This window comes from Ambystoma mexicanum, chromosome 3p, assembly GCF_040938575.1.
Source record: "Ambystoma mexicanum isolate Mex_15411 chromosome 3p, UKY_AmexF1_1, whole genome shotgun sequence".
In the NCBI taxonomy this organism is placed as follows: domain Eukaryota; kingdom Metazoa; phylum Chordata; class Amphibia; order Caudata; family Ambystomatidae; genus Ambystoma; species Ambystoma mexicanum.
In genome coordinates this window covers 390,646,211-390,671,603 of record NC_090925.1, presented here as the reverse complement: position 1 = coordinate 390,671,603, position 25,393 = coordinate 390,646,211, and the positions used below count along the sequence as shown (strand labels likewise).

At 46.3% G+C, this 25,393-nt stretch overlaps 1 protein-coding gene across 1 annotated transcript in view; it reads right to left on the bottom strand.

Moving 5' to 3' along the window:
• LOC138579901 (piezo-type mechanosensitive ion channel component 2-like) overlaps nt 1-25,393 on the bottom strand; it is a 2,232,767-nt gene that overhangs the window by 26,409 nt on the left and 2,180,965 nt on the right. The window contains exons 51-52 of the mRNA XM_069650129.1: nt 20,620-20,699; nt 2,840-3,068 (exon numbers count right to left, since the gene is read on the bottom strand). Of these exons, the coding sequence (XP_069506230.1) occupies nt 2,840-3,068; nt 20,620-20,699 (309 nt within the window). The remainder of the gene's footprint in view (nt 1-2,839; nt 3,069-20,619; nt 20,700-25,393) is intronic.

The window sequence follows — 25,393 nt, the reverse complement described above, 5'->3', positions numbered from 1 at the left end:
TGCCTCCCACTGTGTCTCGGGTGTCCCGGGGGCAGGCCTCTGTTCCGCTTACATGCTCCAGGTGTCCCTGGTGTCCCTCCGGTTCTCTGTCCTCGTCTCTGCTCACGGGTGGGCTGTTGGGGGTCAGGGGGGTGGCAGAGTCTCGGGCCGTCTCCTGCAGCATGGAAGGTCCACCAACAAGCACACTGTTTCAAGGCCGCCTACGGCCTGCGCTCTCCTCACTAAGCCTCTCGGCGCTCTGGGGCGGCTCTAGGTCTCGGGACGTCCTGCTGCCATTTCTGTTGGCCGTCTCTCTGGTCTCCCTGTGCCTAGAGAGATGAAAGTTGGACGGGGGTGCTCCCTGGTTTCACACACCCCGGGAGGAGCTGCTTCCTCACACGGGCGCTTCCTGCGGGGCGGGGGGCTGAACACACAATTCGGCCCTTGGATGAGGAGTAGAACGTAGGGACTTCTACATCTTGGTTGGCCGTCTCTATCGGGCCTTTTCTACTCTCAAGGAGGCAGCCTCTTCATGTGGTTGCTTTGGAAGAGGGGGAGGAGGGTTAAAATGTAAGAAAGAATTAGTGGAAGGAGGAGGATTAACTCCTGATCAGAGAAGAGAGGTACAGGAGAGAGAAGAGAGAGAGATTTTGCTGGATTGGAGGAGGGTTCTCATCTAAGAAAAAATACCATCTAAGATGCGTGCCCTTGAAAGGAGGGTTGATAGTAGGGGCTGGAGACAACCACTGGGAAGTAGCTGGCACAAAGGACAACTTCCTGGGGACTGGAGGGTATAGTCACCCTGAGCCCGAGAAGGAGGGTTGAGAGCAGGCTACCCCCATGCCCATCGTGTATAGGGAGGCTCCATCCAGTATGTCAGCCTGGTCGAGGGCAGATTTCTAAGATAGAGGGAGGCAAGAGTGGGTGCAACCAAACCAAAGGTCAGGGAAAGTATACTGAGCCCACCCAGAAGGGGATAAACACTGGTGACAAGACCCCAAGAAGAGGGAGGAACTCAGGAACAAGACCATTACTTCACACTGCCCCCCTCAACTTCTAGGGCCCCCCATCGAAATCAGAGGAACTAGGAAGTTATCTACAAAGGGCAGCATAGGACTGTAAACTGAAAAGCACTAAACCGCTAGCCCAAAAAGGATTCAAACTCAGACCACCAAGCTGGTAAAATGAAGGGACTGGACTGCACCAAAGAGAGTAAAGGAACCCCAAAACCTGCAACCCGAAGACAAAGATCAGGGTGTTTGTTCCAGACCCTGGATTTGGAATGAAGCCCAGATCAAGGGCCCCTGAGAGACTTAGTAAAAGACCCTTGTTGTTAGAGTAACCTGAACTGCCACTCTGGAGGGGAACTTGAGGAGATGAACAAAGAGGGCATATTGTTGCTAAGAGGAAAATAAGGAGAGACCCAAACAGACTTATCATAATTCTGGACTAGTAGTATTTTCGTGCTAACACACGTCCCTTTCCCTCACCAGAATAGTAAAGCTCCTTTCGGGTGAGGAGAAGGCAACACCAGAGGAACCATTTAGTTATCCCAAGCTACCAGTGTTGTAATACTAACATGCATTGTTTCAGAGCTGATGATAAGTATTTACTTCTTAATAAATGCTCTAGAAATTCCTGTCTGCACTTACCTGAAAGATTTTTTGGCTTAGTATAATAAAACACTTTGAAACTCATACGCCTAACTCATCCTGTTTTGTGTCCACCTGGTACACCTGTGACACCAGGCACTCGGAAGCCTCATTAAACTATTGAGGCCCGATTCATGAAAATGTGCGGAGAAATCCTTCAAGGGCTGGGCGCCGAGAAGGACACTGCGTGAGCCTGCGCGCAGAATAAAAAATGTATGCCCTGCGTATTCATGGAATTGTTCGTGCAAAGTCACTGTATTCGGATGTCGCGGCCGGAACGCCCCGACACGCCCACACGCAAAACATAAACAGCTAGATCAGCTACCTTTGTTCCGCCGGGTGGGATACATGCACCCTTCAAACAGTACATGGGGTCCCCCGCAAGCAGAACTGCACCTCGGGGACCCTGCGCAGGATCCCCCGTAACTGTTCCCGGCACCCCGACAACCTGCATATGAAAATTCATAACTCGGTCTTAAATCCGTAAATCTGCGTGTGAACCCCCGTAAACCATTCCTACACCCCGCTACACTGCTTACGTGCACCACTAAGTAACATCAGAGCCCGGATTGAGAACACGCACCCCGAAATCTGACATGCAACCCCACCTATGCGCTGCAAATCCTATGCGCAAGTGTACTTATGGCTGCCTTTGGGTGGCGGACCGTATGAAGCATTTGTGTGGCCATTTACCTGCCGTGAGGTTGTGCGATCAAAACCATAAATATGTCTCGTGCCGCGCAATTGCAGGAGTGCAAGGGACTGCCTGCGGGCCGTCCCTTGTAACGGTCACTTTTTCACATGTTCTTCCCCATTTTCTGAGTTCTGCCCCCTTTCCAGCCCTCTGTGCAAGCCCCGCCACACTCTGCTTGGTGTTTCACGCAAGGCCCTCAACGGCACGCACAGACATGCCGAGCCAGCGCAAACTTCACCCAACTCCAGGTAAAGTACTGCGCATTTGATTCCATGAATCGACAAAGTCGTATTTGTGTGCAGTTGCCTGCGCAAGTACTCTATTTTCCGAGCAGATAATGGGATGGTACTTTTATAGAACGTATTGATATCATATGAAATCCCAGTTTCCATGAAGATATACATATCACTGCGCCCGCAATGAATGTGGGAACATTTATAATTAGCATTTTCACAAGTGTTGCACCTACAAGAAATACACTTGAAGAATTGTCAGGAAATTGGGATAAGCTCACCCATATCCCGCCAGGAATCCCAGACTCTGAGGGCTGGCTTTGTCGTTGTAGATAACAAGTTCTATGTTCTTGCTGCAGCCATTATTGGAACAGCTCGGGCTCCACTCTTGAATAATCCACCACTCAGTGACCTGGCCGGAGGTTGAGTTCACTGACAGTTGTTGAAGCTTCATGGTGACATTACGGAAGAAGGCATATTTCTCCACATCTTCAGGTTTATCAGAATGTGCTGCAAAATGAAGCAAGAGAAGAAAGGTTTTGATTCCAGATTGTGTAATGAGAAGAAGATCAATGACAAGGAGTTGTAATATGGGGGCTTACATTTTTAGCAGAACCTGGTGCGAAGGCATCATGAAGAAGGGCACAGACAATAGATTCAAATCTCACAATACACACTTTTTATTAACTGAAAGGTCAGGATGGAAAACGACCTAATCTAACGTGTGATTTCCCTACCTAAATAAAACTAAGGAACGTCCGAGTCAAAAAGTTCAACTGAAGAATCTGTCTGGGTCCAAAACCTATCCTTGCCCTCACTACTAACTTTATACAATGTGAAGGGATATCAGCCACCAAAAGAAAACAGTGTTTAACCCACAGTTCTGCCCCTTCCCCAAGTGTAAAGTAGTCTTAAAATGATCCGTCATAGACAACAGGGAAAATAGTTTGATTCAGGACCCAGGGTTCCTTTGCCCAAGTTAAAGGTAGTTCACAACAGAAGCACTGGGGTTCCCTTCCCCAAGTTCAAAATAATTCACAGTAGAAATGCTGGAGTGCTCTTCCTCAAGTTCAAAATAGTTCACAGTAGAAATGCTGGGGTTCCCCTCCCCAAGTTCGATAAAGATTATTGGCCTCATTATACATTTGCCGGTCCGGTAGTAACGGTGCCGGTAAGCTACCGGTGCCGTTACTACCGGACCGGCAAATTATGAGTTCTGCTCGCGGGTGCCTTTTTGCCCGCCCCGTCTGACCTGGCGGGTGTACCGACACCCGCGAGCAGAACATGTTGGATGCACCGGCACCATTCATGAATGAATGCCCTATGGGGCTCAAATGAGAATGCGGAAGAATATTTTCTGGCGCCCGCGAATGGGCAATTACCGGGTCCAGCAAGGCCGTAATGACCCAATAATTGCCCATTCGGTGGTGCCGGAAAAAAAATGATACTGGCGGCAGCCGTGTTGCTTTTACCAGCACGGCTACCGCCAGTATCATAATGAGGCCCTTTATTTCATTTACACCATTGACATGTCTATTTCGCAAGTCGGAACCTTTCAGGACTGCCCCTTTCCTTTTTTCAAGGTGTGCTGTCCCTTTAACACTTCACGTGATTGTTAACTGATTAAACAGTTCAGACGGAGACTTTCGAGAACGTTTTCTGCTTCCTTCAGACCCGCGTGACCACTCAGCTACATTATATACTTGCACAATTACTGGTTCCTTCACAGCGCTTGCGGTCAGTTCCGACCCGGGTTTCCTGGTCTCTGAAACTCACCAGCTTCATTTGCAGGCTTCTCGCATACCGCGCTGCCTCCAGGGTTCCCTCTTCTGCCTCTGAAACACTCCTGCTCTGTCACAACGCCATGGGAGAACAAGCACTCTGTCTCTTCATCAGAAGGCCGGCCCCTCAGCATGCCGCCTTCTTTTGCCTTGCAGTTACGCTAGAGAACTCCTGTTCTCACGCCGTCCCAGTTCAGGCTGTCAGCTTCTGCAGTCCCCGATATACCAACCCTCGTCACATGGCAGCTCTGCATCCAGCGGCTCACAGCAGTGACTCACCTTTCTATCCCTCCTCTTCCTCTTCTCTGTGTATTGGTTTCCCAACTTTTATACACCTGGGTGTATGAATGAGCTGTCTTTTAATTGCCTGGCTATAATTAGGCTTATTAGTGCGAAATGCCTGATATTTGTAGTGGTATTCCTCTCATGCTCTCTTTCTTGTCTAAGTACCAGAGTGGTGTGGTTGTATCTTGGTGTGTATGCCTCCTAGTCCCAATACTTGAATGGCATGATTGAGACAAAATAAGGGAAGCTGGTTTACAATAACACATAAAGATCGGAGAAGGATTGGGTGGGTTGTTATTAGGAAAAGGGGCCCAAGGCCCCTCACTCCCAGTCCTCAAGGACCCTCCGCCCAGGTGATCCTCCTTTGCTTGTCCACCCCCAGGGTCGGGATCCAAACGCAATGGTCTTTACCTGGCCACCTATGCATAGGATCCATGGGGAATAGGAGTGAGAATACCCTCAGGTTTCTCACACTGGACAGATGAGAACCCAGCGACAGGGAAGAAGCAGCCCTAGGGAAGACGCCAGAGCTGCGGAGCAGCTGTGGACGATATGCCGCAGGGTGCAGCAAGCATCACTACACCGGGCCGCGTATGGACGTCAAGGGGTGCAGCGGCCTTAACAACACCGGCTGATGCAGCCTGCATGGCGTCCGCTAGCCGACCAGGGAGGCTATTTTTTAAAAAAAACTACCAGGCCCCAACGTTACCCAGTCAACCACCAAGGACCTGTATATGTAAAAGACTGCAGAGAGGCCAGCAGCCATGCATGACTTCTGGAAGCCATTACAGGCTCCAGGTCCAGAATGCAGCAATAAGGGCTGGGGGTCTTACTGGCCCCTGTGAAGCCTTCCCCAGTCACACCCCCTGGAGACAGGTAGGTGATTTGTCAGTTTAAGTAACCATACCTGGGAGGGAGTAGGGTATATAAATAAGTGCGTGTGAATGCTTGAGGGTGGGTTAGTTGGTGAGGACAAGAGTTGGTGGGGGACGTCTGAGAGACCAGAGGAGGCGAGAGCGACCGGAGTGCAGAAGCCATTCGAGAGAGGGTTGGTGGAATATTTGTGAGTGAGTGGATAGTGTGGGGAGTAGAGGTAGAGTAGGAGTAGTAAGGAGGTAGTGGTAGTAGAGGTGGTAGTAGTTTAGTTTAGCTTAATATTTATAGAGCGTGCCTAACCCTGAGGTATCTGGGCAATTGATCATAGCAAACTGCTACAATTACATTACACAGATGCAATATATTAAATATCACTTATGACCGGGTTACAGGTGATCAAATGTTAATGGCAATAAACAGCAGATAAGTGATGAGACAAGTTACAGCTTTTAAATACATAGTGATCAGTATAACTGCATCCTGGATTGGGCAGGATATGCATTTAGCATGTGCTAGCAGAAGTAATAGTGACTAACGTAGTAGAAGCCAAGACAAACAAATACAAAAGTCCTTACACAGAGGTTGGTCAGGATAGCCTTGGCTCGGTCGACGCCGCTGGGGTAGTTAGGCAACAAGCCATTCCTTTACTTTAGATCTGAAAGACCAGAAGGAGGGTTCGGCTCTAATAGCTGATGGGGGGGGGGAGTTCCAGCATTTGGCTGCAAGCACTGGGAAACTCGACCCCCCTGCTGTTTTCAGTTTATACTTGGGTATATAGGCAGTGCAGGTAAGTAGATCTTGTGGGTCTGGACGATTGGTGCCTTGAGAATGTATCTGACAGATATTGGGGGGCTATGTTGGCCAGTTTCATTCTGTTGAGTACTGGAAGCCAGTGAGAGTTGGCGTCTGGTGGACGAGAAATGGCTGGGGCGAGGTATGTTCAAGGCACAGCAAAGGGCGTTGTTCTGGAGAACTTGTAATCTATTCAGGTTGTGCTCAGAATAACCTAGGAATAGAGTACAACAATAGTCCAGTTTTGACAATATCAAAGCCCTGGCTACCGTGAGCCAGCTGTGTGTGGGTAGAAAAGGTTTGCAGGAGTTGATTAGTTTATTAGTATATGCAGTGGTGGAGGCTGTGGAGTTCACTTGTTTTTTAAATGAGGGTAGAATCTAAGTAAAAGCCAAGGGTTTTAACCTATTTGGCAACTTTGATGATATTGCCATCAATGTTAAAGGATTTGTACCTGTGGTCGAGTTTGTTAAGACGGGATTGGGTGCCGACGATCAAGAGCTCCGTCTTGTCGTCATTTAAGCAGAGGCTGTGTGTGGCCAACCAGGCCTGAATTTCACGATAGATTTCATTGAGCTTTTCAGCATCTTCTTATAACAACCAGTGAGGGTGATGAGGACCTGAGTGTCATCTGCATAGTTTGTGTAGGTGACACCCAGGTTATCAAGACTATCAAATAGGAGCTTAGTAAACATATTATGAAGCGTAGATGAAACACAAGACCCTTGAGGGACTCTGCAGTGGATGGGTACTGGCTCAGCGGCTGCAGTGGGTGCAAAGACTCTGGTTGTTCTATTTGTAAGGAAGTATTGGATCCAGCTGCCTGCATTTGGTGAAAATGCTGCCACAGAGGATAGATGATCAGTCGAGATTTGGTGGTCCACCAGGTCCAACGCTCCTGATAGGTCCAGCAGGAGCAGGATGGCCAGATTGCCCTTGTCTTTGGCTTCATCCCTTTGGATCTTTAGATACAAGAGGGCTGTTTCCGTTCCGTGTCTGGGTCTGAAGCCAGACTGACGTAGACCATAAGGTTGTTATCTTCCAGATGTTTTTGAATTTGGAGATATGCTATTCTATCTATTATCTTTAGCAGGAATGGGACCGTTGTTATGGGTCTATAGTTTGTCGGTAAGTTTGGATATAGGTTGGGTTTTTTGAGGAGGGGCATGACCCAAGCTTCTTTGAGGTTTTTGGGGACTAAGCAATTTTTAAAGGACAAGTTAATCAAAGCCGTGATGAAAGGTGCTAATTCTTTTACACCTTCCTTGATGACTGAAGCAGGGCAGGTGTCACCCTGGCAGTTCGAGGGCTTGAGGCCTGAAATTATATTTGCCACTTCTTCACTGGGTACTGGGGAGAAGTGGAAGGGAGGGCATTGGGGCTTTTGTGGAATAGGCAGATTGGGTATGTGGGTGTTGGAGGCGAGACTATTCTTCTTTATCTCAATTTTGTTGTGTAGTGGGACTAATTTGTCTGATAAAGCTTTCTGGATGTTCTCACACCAGACTTTGGGCCTCATCACGAGTCTGGCGGTAACCCTTAAATGCGGCGGTAGCGCTATTACTGCCGCATTTAAGGGTCTGCCAGATCATGGCTTTGGCGGATTTCCCCCCAGCTCTGAGCTGGAGGGAAATCCGCAGCGAAATTGCCGATTTTCAGAGCGATTACCGCTGGCGGGAAATCCGCCGGCGGTAATAGCGCAAATTTTCCCCATTGGGCCCAATGGGGAATGGGCAATAACCCTTCTGCCAAACCCGTGATCCGGCGCTAATAGCGCCGGGGGGTTTGGCGGTAGGGCTATTAGCGCCGGTGCTAATAGCGCCGGCGTTACCGCCCAACTCGTGATGAGGCCCTTTGTCTTTAGTGCAATCCTCTGTGGGAGGTGCTGGAGACTCTAATTCTCTTAAGATAGAGAAGAGCTCTTTGGTACCAGATTTAGCATTGTGTATCCTGGTGTTATAGATCTCTCTTTTAATGCTGTAAGTAGCTGCCACAGAGGCAAAGCTTTCCTTGTAGGAGGTTGACTGGGATTTTCTCCAATTGGCTTCAGATAGTCTTTTGACATTGCGTAAAGCTTTTAGTTTTTTCAGTAAACCATTTGTTTAAATGGGCAGTCGGTTTTGCCTTTCTCAGTTTCAAAGGTGCAATTTGATTTAGGGCATGTTCAATGGTACTATTGTACTGGTCGACCAAGGAAGAGGGATCCATATTTGCGGTGTGAGGCAGATCAGTAATGGGCTGTAGCAATGGCAGAAGTTTGTCTAGTGTTATATTGCGTTTGTTCCTAGATAGAGATTGCGGGGCAATGGCGGCCTGTGAGGTGGTGTGAGAGTCTTTCTGGAAAGAGAAGGTGATGCAGTGGTGGTCTGACCACGCACCCGGTACGTCGTTGAGAATAGTTGTGGAGCAATTAAGGTCAGCCAGCCAATCCAACGTTCTAACTTTGGAGTGGGTAGGTTTGCTAATGCGCTGTTTGAATCCTAGTTGTGTGATGGCGTTATCTAATGTGGTGGCATTGGTATCATTGGCGTCATATAGGCCTAAATTAAGGTCTCCCAGGAGAATGATGTGCGATCCCAGTTTAGTGTTTTGGGTAAGGAGGTGGGTGATATCTTCCTCAAAGGAGGAGATAGCAGCTAGGGGTCGATAGATGAGGTGAAATAGGAGGGTGCGGGTGTTAGAGATTGGTAGTTTCACTAAAAGGAGTTCTGCTGAGGGTAGGCCTGCCTTGAGCTTGAGAATTCTCTGAAGTTCAGATGGGATTTGGCTATAAAGGCCCCTCTGCCACCTTTACCAGAACCTCTGTCTGTGTGGATGATTGTGTAATTGTCTGGTATGGCCAAGATAGGGATGGACCAGCTGCCGGATGAAGCCATGTTTCTGTTACCGTAAGGAAGTCCAGATTGTTGGTTGTGATGAGGTCAGCAATGTCCAGTGCGTGGGCAACCAGTGAACGTGCATTGACAAGGGCAGGGACCCCGAGTATAACTGGAATGAGCAATGGGCAGGCATTTTTGCCATGTCGGGACGGCAGAGGGGTTGTCACTTGGGAGCTGCTGGTCCTATTGTTGTCAGGCGAGGCTAATGCTTTATGAAGAATCTTGCGTAGTGGAAGGCAAGAACCTAATCTTGTGTTTCTCATGCTAAGAGGACATGGAACCAGTGCTGTGGGAGGTGTGGGGAAGCGTGTGATCCATTCCACTGGGGAGATGAAGATGCATTGGTGGAGGGGGCTGTTTGCAGGAAAGCTGTGGGGCTTGGAGGTGTGGGCTGGAGGGTGGGTAAGAATTAAGTAGGAGCTATGGAGTGGAATAGTGGTAAGAGGGTTGCCATGATGAGTCTAACTCTCTGTAGGGAAGCCATGAGGGTAGTATGTGGCCTGACTAGGGGTTCAATAGTTACTCAATGCAGTGGCGTAGATAATCTGACAATCTCTGATATGCTAGGCGCAGAGCAGTGGGATGTGCGCACAGTGAAGGTAGGACTAGGCAGCGCAGTTGGGCAGATGCTAGGCTGGGCTAGTATTGGGCCACACAGTAATGCCTAGGATTAGGTACAGGTAACACAGTTGGGCAAAAGGCTAGGCTAGCATTGGGCAACACAGTAAAGCCTAAGATTAGGTACAAGTAACACAGTTGGGCAAGAGGCTAGGCTAGCGATGGGCAACACAGTAATGCCTAAGATTAGGTACAGGTAAAACAGTTGGGCAAGAGGCTAGGCTAATATTGGCCAACAGTAATGCCTAAAATTAGGTACAGGTAACACAGTTGGGCAGGAGGATAGGCTAGCATTGGGCAACACAGTAATGCCTAAGATTAGGTACAGGTAACACAGTTGGGCAAGAGGCTAGGCTAGCATTGGGCAACACAGTAATGCCCAAGATTAGGTACAGGTAACACAGTTGGGCAAAAGGCTAGGTGCAGGCAGGCAATACAGTTAACATTGGGTAACATAGTTTGAGCAAAAGGCTTCAGTCACAAAAAAAGGTGGTGAACATTGCTAGTGGCAGTGACATGGGCTATGTACACAGTGAAGGAGGATTTAAACATCAGAGTTGAGCAATGGGCTGCCCAAGGTGCAGGCAACACATTAGCCCACAGTAGGCTAAGTGCAGGATGTAATACAACAAGGGCCAGGTATTATCAGTATTGCACTATATAGGTATTGCTGTACTAGAAAAGTATGCAGCTGGTAAGCTAGTCTTAGATGAGATCGCCAAATGAGGCGAGAGCTAGAAGCCAGGCTAACAGATGCGCAGTACCAAGAAGGAAGATTTGTATTGACAAAATAATGCAATGCTATGTCAGAATTCTCATATACTGGCAATACAGAGTTATGCGTTGAGCATTAAGTTGGGTGAATGTCACGGACGGGCCACGAGTGCGTTGCGAGTGGTCATATGCTCTCCTTCAATCAGGCAATAAGGGTCCTTGTAGTGTGGTGAACAATGGGCATGCGTGAAGTGCAGGCCAGCTCTGGAGTGTAGACAGCTGATAGATGAATGGGGGCTTGTAGGCCGTTATGTGGACGTGGTACGAAAAATGTAGGGGCCCTACCTTGTAGGAACAGAGCAGGGGGTAGTGATGGGCCTGACATGCGTGACGATGCGCGAACAGGCACAAACAGGGCCTTATCCTCACAGGCCTTCTCCGGAGCAGGCCCGCTTCCATAGCTGCCGGAGTAATAGTAGTGGTGGTGGGAGTAGCATGTGGTACTTGGTAGTAGTGGACGCTTGTACGTTTTGGCGGGGGGTAGTCGAGTAGAGAGAGAGAGTAGAGCAGGTGAGAGATAGTAGTGGTAGCAGGGCAATGGTAATAGCGACACAGAGTGGGAGAATAGAAGTAGTGGTAGGAGGAGCGATAGGAAATGAGAGGCGTAATAGAAGTGGTGGAGAAAGGAGGGAGAAAAGTATAACAGCGGAGGTCTCAAGCAGTGGTAGTTGGAGATCAGAGTAATAATAAGAGCAGGAGTAAAAAAAAGAAGCAAGATCAAAGGGCGGAGGCGGAAAGGCAGAGTGAGAGATCAGAGGGACAGTGACATGTAAAGAGACCAGTATAATGAGAGAAGTGAGCGTGACACCGGGAGGAAGAAGGCACCATCCATAACTCCCTAGAACACTAAGAAGGGTAGGTCAAGGAAAGTTAGAAAACTCGTAGGGAATGAGACCGCCATGAAGCCAGGGAAATTCACCATTAGCCTAAGCCAGAAACAAGCGGACTGGTGCAACGATTGACTAGTACTAATATCTCGGTAAGGACACCTTGGCGAGGGAGGTGGGTAAGACTGTGGAAGTCGAGATAGACAGGGACAGCTCTAGCGCTAATTCCCCAAGGACCCGCTTAGCCCTCAGAACTACACGAAAGTCCCTAGCTTAAGTTGATTGTAAAGATCCAATAAACACCCTTGGACTTGACATTCAAGTGAGCATGGTTATTTTTTTTTGGTGCGACGCACTGTCACACCAGTCACTTAATCTTACCTCCTCAACCAACTCCTTTTTCTCCCTCCATTGTGATCCACTCCCTCATCATTTCATCCTCTCTAACTCCCCCAGCCTAAAACTTCACTTCTCCGCCATCATCCCACACTCTTCCACTACTTCAAGCATTTGCACAGTCGAAATGCCTCACACTTCACTACTAATCCTCACTGCCCCTAACTGATTATCAGTGCTCTAGAATACCCCTTCATGTAAACAGACCCCTGAAGACAGTGGGTTGAAATTTAAAACAGCTTTGTATTCGCACTTGGACACAAGTGGATGGATGTTTGAATGAGAGCCTGAATCCAGATGACTTCCAATGGGACTGGTCCTGCACATTATCAAACTCTCAGTGAAGGACAGTACCCCCAGTGCAAACTCAGCTCCGGTGGAAGAGGAGTGGTGTGAAGAGTGCAGGTTAGGGAGAGATGATGATTAGCATTGGGGCTGCCAAGTGTGAGGGGTCAGAAATGTGAGGCGGACAACCTTTGGTTGATTTCTCAAAATATGCCATTTTATTAAATTATACGTTTTAACGTACACCTCACTATCCCTACCCTAATGACAATTTCCCTGCCTATTAAAAAAAAATAAAGGAAACACTCTAACAAAGGATATCTGGCCCTCACACCTAAACATAAAATACCCCAAAAATGATATGGCAATTTCCAACAGCATCAACAGTTGTACTTCTAATGTATTTACAATCTCTCTTTATAATTTGGGTGCACTCCCCTTCCCTAGGTTTCAAGTTAGATTCAGTTCCAACGTTCAACAAAAAGAAACAAGGAAATCAGGTTTTGCATCAAAGTTCCAACCAAGTTCTTTGATTGATTGATTGATTGATAGTTTATTTGTATAGCGCCTATACACACATGTGTTTCAAAGTGCTTCAAGGCAAGGGAAAATACAATGACATTCTTACAAGGCCTTGAGACATTAAGAATGTGAAATTAACTATCGTACTAGGCTTGGCGACATTTCAGATAGTGCAAGAACTATCACAATGATAAGGAGGGGAGGGAGGGGGGTAGTCGATGAGAACAGATAAGCGATTATCGTACTAGGCCTGAAAACATTTCTGATAGAGCCGAAGATGGACAAGAGGTGAGGGGCGGGGAGAGGAGGGAGGAGGAGAGGAACAAAACAAGCAACTATCGTACTAGGCCTGATGACATTTCGGGTAATGCTGGAGAGGGAGTGAGAGGGGGCGGAAGAAACAAATGTGGGAGTGGGAGGAAACAAACAAGCTACTATCGTGGAAGGTCTGATGACATCTCTGATAGAGCAAGTCCATAGAATATAGTAAGGGGAGGGACCTAAGGGGAGGGACCAGCGGGGAGAGGGAAAACGATAGGGAGAGGAACAGAAGATTGAGGTGAAAGAGAAGAACAGGCAAGCCGGCAAAATACAGTGTTATAGGGCAAAAAAGCATGTGAAGAGCACATCAAGTTGCAGAGGTAAATACTGAACACATAATGTTGCAAGAGCATGATGTTAAAGGAAGACCAGCATGAGAACGACGAGATTCAAGATGGGTGGACCAACATGAGTCACATGAGTCCAAAAAGTTAAATCAAAGCATCAGCACCAAAGGCGGCGAGGTGTCACCAAAATGTGTCAATACAAACTCCCACGATGGGCAGGGAGTGTTTTATTGATGTAGGGGGGATAGCAGGAGAGGGCTACCAAAGGGGGGAGGGTACAGCAGATGAAAGAATTCAAACATAGAGGCATTAAATTCATAAAACAAGGGGGGCAGCGAAATACAACCGGCAGGCATACCGGCATCACAGAAATCCAGAAAAATTGTCCAGAGAACAAAACTGTGTTACTTACAAATTGTATCAAATTTATTTAATCATGATACAGACATTTGAAAAATGATCAATTAATGACACAGTGCTTTAAAGAACCTGTTATTTCATATCACAACAATAGAGGTACATATAAAATATGGCTAAAAATTAGTCCATCATCCAAAACATTCATAGTGCAGCATTGTCTACAAGGGATGTGATCCATACCACATGTTCATCTTTAGATCTGCCCTTGCGATAGATTGTTTTCATAACTTTTTTCTATTGTATGTCTTTCTGCTCCTATAAAAACAAAAAAAAACGTACTAAAATTATTAGATGGGATGTGAGGATTGTGCTCGCTCCCCAGTATGAATTAACTTTGTCATTTTTTAGCCAATGTTGTTTGGATGATTGTCACGTTGAATGTTGTATGGGTTGAATGCTGCACTATGAATGGTTTGGGTGATGGACTAATACTTAGCCATGTTTTATATGTACCTCCATTGTTGTGATATGAAATAACATGTTCTTTAACCCTTTAAATGCCAGCGACGAGCCGGCTCGTCGGTAAAAACCGCTCCAGGTTGCCACTGACGAGCCGGCTCGTCGGTGGCACTTAAGGGGTTAATGAGGGGGGAAATGTTGGCGGGTTTGGGCGGTGAATACCGCGATTTAAAAAAAAAGCCATTGGCACTGGGGGGAAACCTCAATGGCACTTAAGAGGTTAAAGCACTGTGTCATTAATGGATCATTTTTCAAATTTCTGTATCATGATTAAATAAATTTGATACAATTTGTAAGTAACACAGTTTTGTTCTCTGGACAATTTTTCCGGATTTCTGTGGTACAATAATACTCTGGTCCAGAGTATAGAGTTTCCCTGCTCTCTTCTGTTTTTGTAGTAATACAGGCATCACATGCATACAACGGGGGGAGCGAAATACAACAGGCAGGCATACAGGCATCACATGCATACAACAGGGGGGAGCATAACACAAGAGGCAGGCATACAGGCATCACATGCATACAACAGGGGGAGCGAAATGCAACAGGCAGGCATACAGGCATCACATGCATATAACGGGGGGAGGGTAATACAACAGGCAGGCATACAAGCATCACATGCATACAACGGGGGGGAGCGAAATACTACAGGCAGGCATACAGGCATCACATGCATACAACAGGGGGGAGCGTAATACAACAGGCAGGCATACAGGCATCACATGCATACAACAGGAGGGAGTGTAATACAACAGGCAGGCATCACATGCATAAAACAGGGTGGGGGCATAATACAACAGGCAGGCATACAGGCATCACATGCATAGAACAGAGTGGAGGATAATACAACAGGCAGGCATACAGACATCACAGGAATACAACAGGGGGGTAGCAAAATACAACAGGCAGGCATACAGGCCTCACATGCATACAACAGGGGGGTGTAATACAACAGACAGGCATACAGGCATCACGTGCATACAGCAAGGGGGAGAGAAATACAACAGGCAGGCATACAGGCATTACATGCATACAACAGAGGGGGAAAATACAACAGGCAGGCATACAGACCTCACATGCATACAGCAGGGGGGAGCGTAATACAACAAGCAGGAATATAGGCATCACATGCATAGGGGATCACATGCATACAACAGGGGGGAGCATAATACAACAGGCAGGCATACAGGCATCACATGCATAAAACAGGGGGGGAGCGTAATACAACAGGCAGGCATACAGGCATCACATGCATACAACAGGGGAGCGAAATACAACAGGCAGGCATACAGGCATCACATGCATACAACAGGGGGGGAGCGAAATGCAACAGCCAGGCATACAGGCATCATATGCATACAACAGGGGGGAGCATAATACAACAGGCAGGCATACAGGCATCACATGCATACAACAGGGGGGGAGCGAAATGAAACAGGCAGGCATACAGGCATCACATGCATAAAACAGGGGGGAGCGTAATACAACAGGCAGGCATACAGGCATCACATGCATAAAACGGGGGGGAGGGTAATACAACAGGCAGGCATACAAGCATCACATGCATACAACGGGGGGGAGCGAAATACTACAGGCAGGCATACAGGCATCACATGCATACAACAGGGGGGAGCGTAATACAACAGGCATGCATACAGGCATCATATGCATACAACAGGGGGGAGCATAATACAACAGGCAGGCATACAGGCATCACATGCATACAACTGGGGGGGGAGCGAAATGCAACAGGCAGGCATACAGGCATCACATGCATAAAACAGGGGGGGAGCGTAATACAACAGGCAGGCATACAGGCATCACATGCATACAACAGGGGAGCGAAATACAACAGGCAGGCATACAGGCATCACATGCATAAAACGGGGGGAGTGTAATACAACAGGCAGGCATACAGGCATCACATGCATACAGCAGAGGGGAGCGTAATACAACAGGCAGGCATACAGGCATCACAGGAATCCAACAGGGGGTAGCATAATACAACAGGCAGGTATAGAGCCATCACATGCATACAACAGGGGGGTGTAATACAACAGGCAGGCATACAGGCATCACATTCATACAACGGGGGGAGCGAAACACAACAGGCAGGCATACAGGCATCACATGCAAACAACAGGGGGGAAGCGTAATACAACAGGCAGGCATGCAGGCATCACATGCATACAATGTGGGGGGAGAGAAATACAACAGGCAGCGTTACGTAGCAGCAGGGAGCAGACAGGGGCCTTGGTTGTGGTAGTGGGCGGCTCCCGTCTTAAAAGCTGAGTGCAACCAATGGGAGGGGGAGCAGGGCTAGGCCAAGTCAGCAGGTCTGGTGGAGAAAGGTGAGGCCATGTTGGCTCATTTTCTTTGTCAAAAGAAAATCCTGTTAACCATTGTTCAACCAACAGGAAGATTTCTCTTCTTCCTTGATTAATGATTTCCACTTCATCAAATAGCATCAATGGTGTTCTGTGTTAAGATGCTTTGCCACAACTTATGAATGTCAAAGAAGAAACACAGATCCTTGTTAGGTTCAAAGAAATACAACTTCTGGCAAGGTTAAAGAAACCCAGCTTCTTGTTAACTCTTCTCATTTTTCTCTTTCTAGCATCATAAATCACAGTTTATACAGTTAGTTTAGTTTAATTTATTACTTGTATTGCGCACCAGACCCGGGGGCCTCAGGGCGCATTGCATGAGACAGCTTGCTTGGTTACATAAGGTACATATTCATACATAAGTACAATCAAATATTACGAAAAGTACAGTCTGGAATGAGAGGATGATGTCTAATCAGAATAAAATAGAATATTATATACATTTAAGGTAGCATCTTATCATACAGGGTGCAATCAAGTATTGCATAGAGTACAATCCAAAGTGAAAGATATTGCCAATCATGAAACAGAAAAGTGTTATATATATATGGGCAACATATTGTATGTGCAGTGGTAGGGCGGGAGGTGGCCTAGGAGCATAGGCCAGATTGCTTATCTGATTCTTTGATCCAGTTATGAAGTTTTGCCGGAATCTTATGTAGGGCAGATCTTCTCGCATTGGTGGGGGTAAGGAATTGAACGTTTGGACTGCCTTTACTGGGAAGCTGCATCCTCCGACTCAAGAGAGTTTGAATATTGGGACCAAGAGAGAATTGCGTATGAGGATCTAAGTGGTCTTATCACGGTTTTTCTAGTGAATCTTTCATTAAGGTAGCGGGGAGCTGCATTATTAAGGCATTTGTATGTGAGAGAGGCCACTTTCAATTGGATATTTTCCTGCGTGGATAGCCGGTTGTTTGATTTACTTATTTCAGCGATGTGAACTCTCCTGGAGATTCCGAGGGCAGCTCTTGATACGTTGTTCTGGAGGAGCTGGATTTTCTTGATAACATCCTTATTGGCCCCGCAGTAAAAGGCATTGCAGTAATCCAGCTTCGACAGAACAAGAGCCCTTGCCAACGTGATGCAACTATTGTTGGACAGAAAGGGTTTACCTGTTCTGATTAATTTGCAAGTATATGCTGTGGCAGAGGCCATTGAGTTGATTTGTTTCTTAAAGGAGAGGGTCGAATCGAGGTAGAAACCCAGAGTTTTAACCTTGGTAGCGACCATAATAGGGTTACTGTCAATGTTCAACATAGAGTATTTGGGTCCCAATTTTTTGAGGGTTGAGGAGGTGCCCAGAATAATGATCTCAGTTTTGTCATCATTCAGGCATAGTCCATGAGTGGCCATCCATGCCTGGATGATGACATATACCCTGTTCACCAAGGCCAAATCCTTGTCATATTCACCAGTAGGGGGTAGGAGAATCTGAGTATCATCTGCATAGTTAGTGTAGGTAATACCAAGAAGGTCCAGATTATCAAACAGGGGCTTAGCGAAGATATTATACAAGGTAGGAGAGATGCAAGAACCGTGAGGCACTCCGCAAGAGATGGGGATAGGGTCAGCAGCTGATGTGGGGGAGAAGACTCTCATAGTCCTGTTGTTGAGAAATGATTCAATCCATACTATGGCTTCATTAGAGAAGTGTGCTGCCGAATCCAGATGTCGGCAAAGGACCCCGTGATCCATGAGGTCAAATGCAGCCGACAGGTCAAGGAGCAGGAGGAGGGCTGACTTTCCTTTATCTCTAACCTCATCAATTTGTGCTTTTAACTCTATTAAGGCTGTTTCGGTCCTGTGCTGGGGCCGGAAGCCTGATTGGCGATCGCCTAGTAAGTGGTAGGATTCCAGGTGTTGCTGAACTTGTATATAGGCAATTTTATCTATGATTTTTAAAAGGAAGGGCACTGTTGTGATTGGGCGGTAGTTAGTAGGGATGGTTAGGTACTCTGGCAGCATCCTTTATCAGTTGGGCAGGGCATTGATCTCCCTGACAATTAGAGGGTTTAAGTGAGAGAATAGTCTTTTCTGTCTCGATAATGGAGACTTTAGTGAATTTAAAGGCAAGTCAGGATGACTTCACGGCACCTCTGCTTTCACCTGGATAACTCTCATACCAGGTTAACTTCTGTAAGGAGTCAACATGCAGGTCTACTCACCTACTCGCCTGTCCTATAGTGTTACACATTCAACTGTGCTTTTGAAGTTTTAAACCTACTGACAACCAAACGTGTTACAACAGGTTCAATAGTTTGTAACGTTGTGACTTTTAGCAACTTTTCAGAAAAGCCAATATTCACATTAGTGCTCCTCAACACCTTCATGTAGGCAAGGCACTCTTCTTCGGAAAACATTCACCTTTCAGAAGTACAGCCTCTTTATCATTCTTGTCTTTCTGTAACAATCACAATCCGTAAGCTTCACCCTTTTACGACCTTGCATTCGCCCCTTTGCTTACCGCCAACCAGAGCAGCTTAATGGTATGCCTTGTTGTTAGTCTCTTTTGGCTTTAAACAAGGCTTTGGCAATACTTGTACCCCTCTTGTCTTTAGGCAATTATTATTTCATTCTTGGCTTGAACAATGCTTGTTTCACTCTCGGCTTGGGCAATGCTTGTTTCACTCTTGGCTTGGTCAATGCTTGTTCTCTAGAACTCACAATTATCATCGTTCAGTCACTTAACTTCAGTGATACATTATTTCCAACTGCTTCACAATTGACTCTTCAGTTAACTTTCATCTCAACATGCGACCAGTCTTTCATCTGTTTTTTGCAGTTTTAGTGTTCAATTAACGTGGTTCTGAGTGCTTTATTCTTACGTGTTTGCTATTAACGAAGGTCACTCATACGTGAGTGCTACTATTGTGGCTTTCCATTGTCAGACAATCAACGGTTGGTTTTATACTGCTTCACTGACACACCTGTAATCTTTTACGCACACGTGAGTAACTTTGCCTGCCTATGTTCACGCAAGAGATCAGAATGCTCAGTAACACTCACTGGCTTCTGTCTTGCTCCCTTCGCGTGCTGCAGGACTTTAACTGCTTCTGAATTTGTTTGAACATACACACTTCCTCTGTGAAGGTGTCTTCATTCCTGCCATGCATTCACAGAACTCGCCTCGCTCCTGGGACCCTCGGCTGTACAGCAACCTTCAACCACAGTCACCGGCACGCTTCTTGCTGCGCAATCTCTGCAATCAGGTTCACATGGGGAAAAGCAGTCTTTCTTCACGCCTTCCACTGCATAACCTCTGCTCTTAAGATTTGGGGGGGAACAGGACCCTCTCAGGACAGGAAACTAAAATCTGCTTGGTTAAAGTCCCAGTGTCCCTGCTAAACATCTGCACCAGTGCAACTGGTGCAGACATGTGATCTCACTTTTCTTCCCTGTAATGGCTTGCAACAGCATGGCCACAGTGGAGGGAGGAAAGGGCGTGACCGCCACAGCTTGCAATAGCCCGACTCTGGGCAGGAGAAAGGAGGTTGTGGGGTGAAGCTAGAGTCCATAAAAGTACGACTCCCGTTATCCACTTCTGACCTTTTTTATGAGACTGGACCTGGCAACAGCCTGGTTCCAGCTTATTTGATGCTCTCTTCAACTCAGGCAGAGGGCAAGAAGCAGCAAGGTTTTATACTCATTTTAGGGACTAGGGGGAGATTTTTTGAAATTGCTAGACAACTTCCTTGGTTTCTGTCTGGAAGGCAAACATCCTTCATTTACTAAGGACTGTGATGAGACAAGGGTAGACGTGGGCTAATGGGGCATTCAACAGTTCTGCCTGGGAGGCATGTGTCGGAAGACATGTGCTGAGGCATCAATCAGATGAGGGTGGAACTTGAGAGCCCCAAAAATCTTGGTAACATTATTTCCCCTTTATCCATGTGAATGTATACCATGGCACTTTTGGTATACTCTTGTTGCTTGTGACCCTCCTAGGCATGTGAAAAAAGGTTAGGTCTTTTTTTGTATTAGTATTTTTCTTTCATTTTACCTAAATGAGAATTACATATTTTGTTGAAACAACAAACAAAGAATGAACAAGCACACATGTGACTGCAAAGGTTGCCTTGCAGGTAAATAGCAGACATTAAAAGCCAGTATTTCAAGTTACGCTTTCAACCGTCACAACCGCGTACATACCCACTTGCAGCCGATGGGCAATTTTGGCCTCGGGTCCCGATGATCCTCTTAGATATTTTGGCAGTAAACCTTGAAGCATGCTAAGAAGGAAAGATAAAAATGCAGGCTTTAGGTACAGAAGCAAAATGAAAATAATTATTCTGTAGCAGCTGTTTCCGTTTGTAGCACCAGTGTTATAGATTATCATCGCATCAATAATACATGTAAAATATCTTGTATTTTATTTTTTATAATACATGGGAGACTGTAAGCTCCCTATAAAATACTGTAGTTTCTTATTGCAATAGAATGGTGATCTCACATCGCTCATGTATAAACAATTAAAATATCTGACTGTAATCGCTTGTTACAGTCGACAATGATGTTACAATGCCGTCTGGTAGCTACTACAGCTTGCCATCACTCACTAACTGCAGGTATGTACATTAAAACTCGTGGAGGGGTTCTTTAACGCAGTGGGGGCGTAAGGGCTTGATGAAGGGCAAAGCAGAAAAGAAAAAACATGGGACACATTTAGAAAACAGTAAAAGGATAATACTAGAGTTAGAAAGAAGGACCGAAAGGCCGGGTCCATTAAACAAATTAAATAAGAAAGATGCATCAAAAAGGGTGGGTGGATTTAAAAGAATAAAATACAAACAAACAGACATGGCAAGGAAAGACCAAGAGGCAGTGAGAGAACATGAAAGAGATTACGCAGAGAAAGAAAGATGAAGAAGATGAAGAGATATGCCAAAAAGAAAATAATAGAAGGGACTTGGGCTAGGTGGGATGAAGACACTCATATATTTTATGGAATAAAATACCCCAATTATGCGGGCTATATGCCCAATCTCCACTTTGTATCGTCATTGCAAGTTATAGAGGAGGTGTGTGACTATAGAGAGGCATGAGGTTGCAATTGCATGTCCTTATAAGGTCAGAGAACGTTGGGAAGGTATTTCAATCTTTGTAAGTTGGTACAGCCAATTAAAGTAAGGGCCCCGGTGAAAAAAGAAAGCAACAAAGAAAAGCGGAGTGGGGGTGGTGGGTGAGAATTGAAAGGAAATGGGAAATGCATGATGAAAGACAAAAAGCAAAAGGAACGGGGAATAAAGAAAGACACAAAATGTAGAAAAATGACAAATGGAGAATTAAATGGAAATAATGTATAAATAAATCTATACACAAAAAAGCAGACATAGAAATAAGAAAAAGTAGTGGCAACAGAATAAAGGAAATACCAAATGGTGAAAAATATACTTGGAAGAAAAACAGCAAAAGAGGGAAAAATTAGTAAAAGGAGAAAAAAAACAGCAAAAAATTGAAAAGGGCAAGGAAAAGAAACTCACAGCACCTTTTTGGGAGGTGGGTCATGGCACCCCATTCTGTACATAAAATTAATGTTGCTCAGAGTTCATGATTTTATAAAGGCACCTTTATATATACAGTTGTGTGCTTTTATATGGTAACACAGATCCCATAAATGTTGCGTGCCGACCATGGAGGGTGCTTGTCGCCGATTGCACCTGTGGGGTGCTATCAGAGCCCGCTTGCATGCCTTGCAACCCTACCCTCTGATTCAACAGCTCATGGTGCATCAGCCCCCTTGGACTGGCTATGCATCCTGTTATAGCGGTATTTCATTCCGCCCTGCTCCATATTCCGGTCAACCTCTGCGGGACCAATCTTGTCCGCAGCTCTGTCTCCTTCCTCCAGTGGTGTTGGATGACTAGCCTCCTTCTGTCCCACATTGCTGCTTTGCGCCCCTCTTCGCTCAGTATCTGACCTCTGCATTGCCCTGGCTTACTGGCACCTCCCTGGGTTCTGCTGTTTCTCTGGAGTGGGCTGCCTCTCCCTCACATTCCTCCTCTTTGGACCTGCATTCCTCCTGCCTCCTGGGATCAGGCAATGTGTGTATTGAGCAGATGTGATTCTGATTCCCTCGCTTTTGGGAATTCAGCCGACCTTTGCTTCTGCAGAATCCTCCTTTCCCAATGTCTGTGCCCCTTTCCAGTTCCTATCAGTCCTGCCAATGTGGAACTGTTTCCTGGACAGTCAGTATGGGCTTCCTTTCTCTCATCCTACATTAGTGATGTTTCCCGCTGGTCCGCCCCACTAGGTGAGCCAGTCACCACTATGTCCATCAGGGAGTGGAGTGGAGCGGGTGCTGTGAACCTGAACTCTGCTTTGCTAAGTGGTCTCTCCTTACCCCAACAGCCTCGTTAACATGTTGCCTGCCGGACTGCCCTCCCAAATCAACACCTGCCATCTTATTGCATTTTGCCTGCTTGCTTCAATTACCTAGGCGGAGTTCGGTGACGAGTTCAGTCTACCGCTGTTGCTCGTACTGCTCGAACCCTCTGTGAGGAGCTGCTGCGACGTTGTTGGAACTACTGTCCCTTTAATTTTTGGCCCAGCCTTGAAAAGCTTGGAAAGAGCGCGGAGCGGAGTTCGGTGACGAGTTCAGTCTACCGCAGTCCGCCGCACGTCCGCTGCCTGCCCTTCCCTGCCGTGTTGCTGTGTTGCTGAGAGCCGTGAGCTGTGAGCCTGCCCGCATTGCCAGGGGAGAATCTGTGTAAGAGCGGTCCGGAAGCGGTGTTGGGAGACCCAAAAACACTGGGGCATGGCGTCTACTAGCCCTCAGGGCGAGCCGCAGACGCGGCATAAATCCTTACTTTGCCGCAGGAAGGTACCACAGAGATCCTTAAAAAAGGTAAGCCATGTCGACTGTACAAAAAGTGAAATCGATCTGGAAAGCAATTTATGATATGCGGAAAGCAAAGTACCCTTGCTTATCTCCTTGACATCAACAGCTTTAAAAGTATTGGGTTTTTCGCCGATGTCGGCAAAAGCAAAGCGAGTGGATAACATTGTTGCAGCATTAATCTCTGCAGACGCCGATGAGGTTGATCTAACGGCGCTACCCTCCCCATCTGTGTATGTCGATGCATGTGAAGTTGCCCAAGAGTCCCCCTTCGAATTAACTGATTCAGATCTAATGGCAATCAATCTACCAAACATTTTGAGCCAGGAGGAGTTTCTTGTGTTGACTCCTCCGGCCGCCTCACAAAACTGTACGCATGGATTTGGAGCACTTCACGAGCTGCCCATTTCAAAACAAACATGCGCTCAAAAAAGTGCTTTGGTGGGGGCTCAGATGTCACAAACGTCGCCCAGAGGAAACAGGATGGAAATAGAAGCAAACCCTCATGAAAAATGCTCTAGCGGAAAGTTACAAATTGAACCAACACCAAATGAGCACAAATCAAAAACTGTCACAGCCCGGGACATGGTGCACAGTAGAAAGGCGCATGCCACGGCTATCCTAGGTCATGACTCGGTTAATCCAAATGTGCAAAATTTGACTGGCCAGACCGAGCCGACCTGCATTATTACGAACATTATTGAAAAACGCAGAGAAACACCGAAAAGAATGCTGCATGCTGAAGTTGAACAAACTGAAATATCTGCTCGCGAAGCACGGTTGACAGCAAGATTAAAAGCAGATTTTTTGGATACATATGATCGATTAAATGACAGTTTCCAGCAAAATCTACATACACCAAAAAAAAAGGCTGGAACCTGAAAAAACCACCTCTGCAATGAAAACTGCAAGGAAAACATCAGTTGCAGCAAATTCCATGGTGACCAAAAAAGTACCTTCATTAATGACTAGTGGTTGCCTGGAGCCTCTAGTCACTAAGGAAGTTGAACAGAGAGCCGTGATGAGTGATTCAAACTTGACAGGAATATTAAATGAAAAATTTTCGACAGTAAATCAAGAACAAGGTACTACAAAGGAAACAACAAGTGAGCAATCTTTAAAAAGTACTTTATCAGCAGCGGCCGGCATTCAAATCCATAATAATGTGCTGGGGGCAACTTCGATCGCCCTATTGCCTTTTATGAAACTTTACGAATCGGTACATGAGGCTGTGCACGACCAAACGTCGCTGCTAGTAGCTGTAAACAATAAAATTTCATCTTTAGAAACCTTTTCACAAACCATTGCCCAAAGACTCGATAACGAGGCAGAAACATCTTCCAAATGGCAAAATCGACTATGTGATTTGGTACAACAGGTGAATGGTGATAAATCCTTCTTAACTGATGCAGTAATTGACTGCACAAAGTGGATGCGTCATAACATACCGACAAAACAGCAGTTCGGTAATGCAATATCTGACATTGATCATAGCCAACCCCTGGCTCCTGATGGAAATTCAATTGTGCCTCGAAAAGGCCTCAAAATTCAGCAAAGGACCGTTGTTTTATCGGATAGTATAGCTGCCTATGAACAAAGTGAAGACTAAAACTTACAAAAAGAAAGATCTGGCGTCTAGCAATGCCATCAAAAAACAGACGCAATTCGATAAAATTAAGGCCAATTCAGAAGATGCTGCAAAAGACCTAACTAACAATGGAGCAACTCATCTCGCAACATCGGAGGTGGCGCAAACTAATGATGCCTGGCAGCCGGTGCAAGGGAGCATCGGTCTGGACCAAAGAAATTTAACCCAGAAGCTGTCCTTTGGGATCTTTAAAAAAGCAGTGATCCCCGTTTCCGGAAATGACTGCCTAAAGCAACAAAAAAACGGAGAAGTGAAAAAACAGTTGAAACGTTCAAATCAAAAGCCAGTGGCAAAACATGCACTTACTAATGGCGCTAAAAAATTCTTAAGGAACATTTCTACTCCACCACCTACATCAATATTTATTGACACTGAGAAAGCAAAGGTCCAAACACAGAAGTCCATAATTGAACCTGGTCATGGACCCACAACACAAAAAT